Raw genomic sequence first — 8,158 nt, 5'->3', positions numbered from 1 at the left:
CACATGGGACACTTAATTTTGTAATGTGCGCCCGGGGTACGCCGGAGGAATGCTTGATGTGTGGTGGTGGACCCGGCAATCGTAGTGGAGTGTTTGATGTGTGGTGTTTTCTCGACTTAACGTTGTAGGAGGCGGAGATGGTGGTTGCAACGACGATGATGGACAACGACAATGCTAAATCTAACGATGGTGTCATAAGAAAAGAAGTGAAGGCAACTTATGAGCGTGTCGGGGGTAGAGAGAGAGAAAGAGAGAGTGAGAGAGAGGGAGGGAGAGGGAGAGAGATGATACAAAATGAGAAGGAAGTCGGGCGGGCCGGTGGGGCGCACGCGACGCCGTGATGAAGGACATCCAGATGCGTTTTTATGATAGGAGATAGTGCTTTGTAAACTTTGCCTTGTACACTTCTGATATGTTTTGACGAGAAGAAATGGTGTCGAGTCGACAAAAAGGAAGGGAGTTGAGTGTGGACTGTGGATAACGTACGGTAAGAAAAAGCGTGTGCCTTCGAGGAAGACGTATTTCAGAAGCACGCAGATCCCGACGACGCCCGCCGCGTGTCAACGGCGGCGCGCCATCCCACCGGAATAGGCTTTGACCCCGTGATCCGGCGCCTCATCTCACGCCACGCCACCCACCCCGCGCGCCCCGACAAGTGGGGCCCACGTTCCACCCCCGCGCCCATATCTCCCTCCTTCTCTTCCTTCTTCCTCCTCCCCCATTCCCTCCCCGCTACGCCACCCCGTCCCGCCCCCCTGCCGCATGGCGCTCGCGCGAACCGTCCCGCTCCCGCAGCTCGCTTCGGCCTCGTCCCTCCCCCGGCACCGCCGCTGCCGCCTCCTCCTCCCCGCAATGTCGCAGGCGCGCGGCCCCCCCGCGCGAGGGATCGCCTGCCGCGCCGCGACGACGACGCCGGCCGCGGTGGCGGCGGTGGGCGTCGGGGAGGACCTGCCCGAGGGCTACGAGCAGATGATGCCGACCGTGGAGGCCTCCCAGCGGCGGCGCGCGGGGGTCCTGCTGCACCCGACGTCGCTCCGCGGCCCGCACGGCATCGGCGACCTCGGCGACCAGGCAATCGCGTTCCTCGACTGGCTCCACGGCGCCGGCTGCACGCTCTGGCAGGTGATTACTGACACGCATTGCCCTTGGCGTTACCGAGCTGCTGCCCGGTTAGGTTGCCATTGGCGTGCAACAGTAAACTCTTGCTGATTGATACGGAGTAGTAATAATTTAGGAATTTTGTGTGGTGAGTGTAGAGTTATCACAAGGGACGATAGAAAAACAAGATTGTTTTCAAAGTTGGGATAAATTGGAATCATAATAAGATGGAGGGATTCGAGCCATTTGTACAGTGGTTACAAAAATACAATGTAGCACAGTTTAACATTCTTGCTGCACATTGCAATGCTGATTGGTTTTCTTAATATTCTCTGCACTGCGATAAACCGTGATGGTGTGTGAAAACGTGATCGGGCAGTGGGATGAAATAAGCCGATGGACATGAAACAACACAAAAGCAATCTCTCTCGGTTCTCTCTGACCATTACAGTTAGTTCAGTGATTTTGTTGCTTTTGCTAAATCTCGGGGTTTTCATATGCTATTTTGGTGTCGTGCTTGTGTTCTTTTAATTGCCTTGTGCATTAAACCGAGTTTCCAAAATGCTGATTATCGGTTTGATCCATGTCAACAGGTTCTTCCACTTGTTCCCCCGGGAAGAAAATCCGGGGAGGATGGTTCTCCTTATTCAGGACAGGTGATGCTTTATGTTAATTAGAATTTTGTTTGCCTATTTCAGAGTTAACTTTGCACTAGGTACTTTAGCCTATTTATAGCAGTAATTCAATGGTAATAGGGAACATTCATTGACATTTGCAGGATGCAAACTGCGGTAATACACTATTGATTTCTCTTGAAGAGCTTGTTAAAGATGGGCTGTTGATGGAAAACGAACTTCCTGATCCTTTGTGAGTTTGAATTTCTTCAGTCACTTGTAAAAGCACCTATAAGTTTGTCGTTGACCTTTTGTGTGTTTAAATTAATTACAGAGATATGGAATATGTTGAATTTGACACTGTTGCTAATCTGAAAGAACCTCTTATTGCCAAGGTTAGTTATTAATGGTTGTTATATCGGTCATGTCCTTTCCGCCAAAAAAAGACACGTCCTGTCCACTTTGTTTAATGTGCAAGCTTATACATACTTCTGTTTTTTTCCCTTGAATTTGCTATCCTACCAGCCTGGTACAATATGTATATGTTTGGATGACTTATTGCATTCGTTGAATTGTTGGCTGCTTTCATATTTTGAAAACGCCAGAATAAAGTTATCTAAATGATATTACCTTGGCCTATCAACAATTCAACAGCCCGAGTACTACTGTATGGCAGCATGTAAAAATGGTTGCTCCATTTCATTTTTGGATGGGCCATACAAATCATTATTTTTCATTCTGTGTACATGGACATTCTTTGGTGGTCAAGTTTAAATATTCTTGGTTAGTGTAAGAACAAAATTAGTGCTCATTGACAAAAGAAAAATGCGTCTCTATCATGAAGATTGGTTAGAGTTAACAGTTTATATATACATCTTTTATTCTAGGCAGCAGAGAGGCTCCTACAGAGCCCTGGAGAGCTCAGAAGGCAGTATGACGAATTCAAGAAAAATCCAGATGTTTCAGGCAAGAGATCTCGATTTGCTGTCAAAACAATGCTTTCTGCGTCTCTCATATTCTTATTGGGAAAAACACATCTGCCTCTACTGTTAACATAAGGTTTACATTTTCTAATTATAAACCGTTCCGTTTCGAAATAAAATAAAATTATAAACCATAAACTAGTCAATCAAAATGTTGGGCAAGCACCAAGGCTCAGATGACAGTCTTAATTCAGCTGGGTTTCGTTTACAAATACGTGTCTTTTCTGTTCAAAAGGGAATATAGCAATGGCGTTGATGTCTGAAGTGATAACATTAATACATAGTATAGTCTATAGTGTTTATCTCCTCTTCCTGCCAGGTTGGCTTGAAGATGCTGCACTTTTCGCTGCTATCGACAATAGCATCAATGCAGTGTCCTGGTCTGAGTGGCCTGAACCGCTGAAAGATCGCCATCCTGGAGCCTTGAAAGATATATATGAAAACCAGAAGGACTTTGTGCGTAGCTTAAACTATTCATTTTGCAATGTAATTATGTTTTACAAAAATACTGGCATATTTATATATTGCACGTGTTATGCAGATAGAAAATTTTATGGCACAACAGTTCTTATTTGAAAAGCAATGGAAACGGGTTCGTTCACATGCTCAGAAGCTGGGCATCAGCATAATGGGTGACATGCCTATATATGTTGGCTACCACAGCGCAGATGTTTGGGCAAACAGGAAATCATTTTTGCTGGTATACCTCACTGGTTTCCCCTAACGAACATACTTCTACCGGTGAAGAATTGAAATTTTCTAAGCTGTTATTTTTTATTGTTCTCTGGTTGTAAAGGACAAGAATGGTTTCCCTACATTTGTTAGTGGCGTTCCCCCTGATGCATTCAGTAAAACTGGTCAGCTATGGAACAGGTAGATGCTTCAGTTCCTGTCAATTTGATTTTTCCTAGTTCTTGCCTGTTGGGTTTCCAGTAACCCTACATTCCCTGTGACATGAAAAAAGGTTGAACACACTACTTCCTTTGCTAAACTTGCAGCCCATTGTATGACTGGAAATCTATGGAAGCAGATGGCTTTGCATGGTGGGTAAAGAGGATTAAACGTGCCCTTGATTTGTATGATGAGTTCCGTATTGACCATTTCCGGGGGCTTGCTGGTTTTTGGGCAGTTCCTTCGGGTAAGCTAAACACATCACTGCGCTTACCTGTCTGCATAATAAATATTATACTGTAAGTAAATTTATTTTATTTTTGAAAAAATTGGAATTCATTATGCTAATCGATTACGCTTGCACAATGTAGGATCAGAAGTAGCGATGTTTGGAAGCTGGAGGGTGAGCATCGACTTCTTGAATGGTACTGTTTCCTTTTCTTCACAAAATCTTTGATGCTGATGCTATCTCCTGTTTTCTTTGGCAGTAGGCTGGACCAAGGAATGCCTTTTTTGATGCGCTGTTCAAAGCTGTTGGTAGAATAAATATAATCGCTGAAGACCTGGTAAATACTGGAGCTTTTTCTTTTAACTGCTGAAAGTGTAATCTGGAATCAAATGCATAGTTTTTGGTGGATTTGTGCAAACTTAGATACTAAAAAAAGTACTAGCCATGATTTAATCATAATATTTGTTGTGGAGTATTAAAATTGGATCTGAGAGCGGTTGTAGTTTAGTTGCAGCCAGCTGATTCGCTTATTTCGTGCTCACTGGCGGTGCCAGAGCCGCAACCCCATGGGTCAAATACACAATTATCTAAATTTACACTGTTTTTAGTGTTAATCTCATGAAATTTGACAACTATAATGTGGTTTTGCAAAAAAGTTGTCTGGTCAGCTGGCCCCATAGTCTTAATGTGGCAACCTTTTTTCATGCTTATGGTTCTCTTTTCATTCCAAAACTAATTGTAGGGGGTGATAACCGAAGATGTTGTTGAGTTAAGGAAGTCTATTGGGGCTCCAGGGATGGCAGTTCTTCAGTTCGGTAATAGTCCAAGTGCACTATGACCATGCTTCCTTTCTATAAGGAACTATGGCTCTGGGAGTATACGTGAAATATTAACTAAGATTTGAATGGTCTAATATCAATTTGTATACTGGACAGCTTTTGGCGGTGGTCCTGGCAACCCCCACTTACCTCATAACCATGAATTGAACCAAGTTGTATACACTGGGACACATGATAATGATACAGTTAGTACCCTAACCCTTTCCAAAACTCCTTTATTCACATCTTTTGGAAGATTACTTATTATATTATTTACAGTTTTGGAAGTTAAATTTAGTCCTGACACTTTGAATCATGTCTTCCTCAGGCTGTTGGCTGGTGGCAAAGTTTACCAGAGGAAGAGAAGCAAACTGTCAGTGTTTAGTGTACCATGACACGATGTCTGGTACCATGTCTTCCTAATCTTACTCCCTGTACTTCTTTCAGGTGTTCAAGTATCTACCGCAGGTCAGCAACTTGGATGTCTCTTGGGCGCTAATTGCTACTGCTCTCTCTTCCGTTGCAAGGACTTCCATGGTAACCATGCAGGACATACTCAGCCTTGGCAGCTCTGCTAGGATGAACACTCCAGCTACACAGGTTATCGGCTGCACACCGCCTGCTTGTAAAAGAGCTAATTTGCAGCTAGAATAAATAATCAGTAGCCTCGTGAAGCTTATTCTCTCTTCTCCTTATCCGCAGAAAGGAAATTGGAAATGGAGGATACCAAGCTGTGTCAGCTTCGACAGCCTTAGCCTCGAAGAAGCAAAGCTGAAGGAGTTGCTTACGCTGTACGACCGGCTGTGAAGTTGTCGGTTCTCCAGCACTCCTGTGTTCTCTGTCTCTTCAGGCTTGGAACTGCCAGACGGTACTGCCATAAACTAGCAGCCAAACATGAAGGATCTGGCTGCTATTGTTCCGTGGGATGTTGGCACCTGTCCCCGAATAATAGGGTTGTGTTGATTGGTTGCAAATTAACATGCTTGAACTTGAAGCGTCTTGCATCTTTACAATTTGCTATTATGGTGTATATAGATAGTCCTTTATGTTCCCATTTCGTCTATGCTATTGTAACTCATGAGTCTTGGAAACTCTTAATAAGTGGGATATGTGTATCAAGTTCTTTTTACATTTCAGAGAGAAATCTCTGTGTTGAGGTTTACTTTTGTATTTATCGAATTGTGCTGCCCTCAGCTGGAAGGAGTTACGAAAGGTCTATTTTACCTTGCCGGATTAATCCGCTTTTAGGCGAAACTCGCTGGTTGAATGCAGCCAAATGTTGATAAATTTGGCAACCTTGGTTATACAGTATGCTTGCTCCCTGTTGTGAAGAAAGCACAGGAACGTTGAGTGGTACTGTGGTAGTAACTCCAGCATTCGAATGGAAAAGAAGAAAAAGACATAACACAAGAGATGCAAGCACAAAGCAGAGCACCGTCCTCAAGGGCAAATGCTTCGCTAGGAGGAAAGGGACCTTTTTGTTAGGAAAAAGGAGTAATGAAATGAGTCATGAGGAAATACCGGGCATGTATGCAATATACTAGGGACCAGGGCGCAAAATCTCGAAAGAGCACCGTCCTGCAGGTGTGGAGGACCTCGTTAGAAGGATAGGGGGCAGTGGAGGGATCTAGCCGTAAGAAAAAGGAGCAATTACAGGACACAAAAGGAAAGCCGAGGGCCTACCTGCAAAATACCAGGTACCTACGTGGAAAATCTCAAAAAAATTGGACCATTTCTCGATTTGTGCGTGTCATCCTTGCGCAGGGGCCATGCTAATCTTCTCTGTATCGTTCCAATTTTATCGGATGTCCCCGAAGGGACAGTGAAGGTGCAAGCGTTGAGCTTATAAACCGGTCGAAACCTCTCTCGCTAGCCGATGTGGTACTAAACAGACAGGCGTCCTCTTCGTGCGTGCGTGCGTCCCGCAAAATCGCTGTAAAGGGTAAATGGGCCGCATCTGCGTTTAGGCTGGGTCTTCCTCTTGTCGGCCCACTATACGAAGCGGGCTTAAAACATACAGAAAGCCTGAGTATCTGTGTATGTGCACCTCAAAAACAAAAAAAAAACTATCTGTGTATGTAACCCTCGGTCGCTCAAAAGAATAAATGTAACCCTCTAAAATCCCCTAAAACAAAATGAAACCCTGAAAAAAGAAGAATCTGTGCATGCACCGTTCCGTAATTTTAGCAAGTGATCAAGTGCATGCACCTTTTGGTTTTAACAAAGCCATCTGAAGTCAACCTGGTCAAGACTGGGTGGCCACCTATGCCAAGAAGGATGGAAAACGATGAAAATCAACCGACTGATTTCAGCACGTCGTAAGCCGCCTCGTTTTCGTGACACGTGTCCCCTCACGCGCTCTCCCCCTACCTCCGCATAACCACTCATCCCTGGCATCCTTATCCTTTCCCATCTCTTCCCCAGAAACATTCTTTTCCCCTTCTCTCTACATGATCCAGCCATTGAAGCTAGAGGATCCCGTCCCCCGACCCGGCCTCCACACTCGACCCCACCTCACCCCCCGCCCTCGCCGCCGACGACGCGCCCCTCCTCTGCCGTAGCGGCGACCCGAGATCCGCCCTTCCCCGACGACCATGCCGGTGGCGCAGGCGGGAGGGCAACCCGTGGCCGCGGACAGCGCCTCGTCCCGCAGGAACCGCCGCCGCCAGAAGAAGTCCTCCAACGCCAACGCCGCGGCCGCGGCTGCCCCCGTGGTCGCTGTTCCGGCGCCGGTGCCGCCCACGCCGATGCAGCGCCTCTTCGACACCAGCCGCGAGGTCTTCGCCGGCTCCGCCCCTGGCTTCGTCCCCCCGCACGACGCCGTCGCCCGCCTCGCCGCAATCCTCAGTGAGCATCCCCTCCAGCGCCGTCGTGCTATGTGGGGGTCACCGGTGCTGCTACGGTGGAGCTGCAATGCAACACCGATGGCGGAGCTGCAACGCTGCGTGCATGGACCTCAAGTCATCGGCGGCGCGGCAGAGCTGCGATGCAGCGCGTGTACTGCTGCGATGGAGCATGGACAGGCGGCTGCCGGTGCTGTGATGGAGCACTGTCGGACCACCAGTGCTGCGACGGAGCAGCTCCCTTGCGGCTATGGAGCATCGCCGGACCACCGATGCTGCGATGAAGCAGCTCCCTTGCTGCTATGGAGCATCGCCGGACCACCGGCGCTGCGATGAAGCAGCTCCCTTGCTGCTATGGAGCATCGCTGATGGCTACCTGTGCTCCGATGTAGCACTCGGCGGCGGCTCAAGGTGCCGCATCACAGCGCTTGCGACGGCCACCAGTGTTGCGACATTGAAGCAGAGAGGGGAGTGGGGGCTGGTTCCTGGTTGTCGGGGAGATGTGCGTGCGTTGACCAGTCCACTGGCTGAGAGGAAGGATCAGACGGTTCGGCCGGGCTGATCTAACGGTCAACTAGGCGGCTTAAAATTTCCTGGCATCAGCCGGCTTACGCCTAGCATCGGCGAGGGAGAGTTGATTAAAATCAATTTAGATGGAGCTTTCCACTAGACGCCACAGTGA

The 8,158-nt window shown here is 47.4% G+C and overlaps 1 protein-coding gene and 1 non-coding gene across 2 annotated transcripts; one reads left to right on the top strand and one right to left on the bottom strand.

The window, feature by feature from the left end:
- Window positions 1–552: 552 nt before the first annotated feature.
- Window positions 553–5,762, top strand: LOC109760178 (4-alpha-glucanotransferase DPE1, chloroplastic/amyloplastic). Its single transcript, XM_020319008.4, has 16 exons — window positions 553–1,122; window positions 1,692–1,754; window positions 1,877–1,965; window positions 2,047–2,107; window positions 2,600–2,678; window positions 3,015–3,151; window positions 3,237–3,395; window positions 3,492–3,568; window positions 3,694–3,833; window positions 3,958–3,989; window positions 4,078–4,152; window positions 4,558–4,630; window positions 4,751–4,839; window positions 4,962–5,006; window positions 5,081–5,233; window positions 5,336–5,762. Exons 1-16 carry the CDS (start codon window positions 763–765, stop codon window positions 5,438–5,440), a joined length of 1,737 nt encoding a protein of 578 aa, XP_020174597.1. The 5' UTR covers window positions 553–762; the 3' UTR covers window positions 5,441–5,762.
- Window positions 5,763–6,351: 589 nt separating this feature from the next.
- LOC120975048 (U6 spliceosomal RNA) lies at window positions 6,352–6,454 on the bottom strand. The gene has a single exon (XR_005770893.1). It is a non-coding gene; the product is annotated as a U6 spliceosomal RNA (small nuclear RNA).
- Window positions 6,455–8,158: the final 1,704 nt, after the last annotated feature.

The sequence above is a fragment of the Aegilops tauschii genome, chromosome 2, assembly GCF_002575655.3.
Source record: "Aegilops tauschii subsp. strangulata cultivar AL8/78 chromosome 2, Aet v6.0, whole genome shotgun sequence".
In the NCBI taxonomy this organism is placed as follows: Eukaryota; Viridiplantae; Streptophyta; class Magnoliopsida; order Poales; family Poaceae; genus Aegilops; species Aegilops tauschii.
This window is presented reverse-complemented; position numbering and strand designations above follow the sequence as displayed.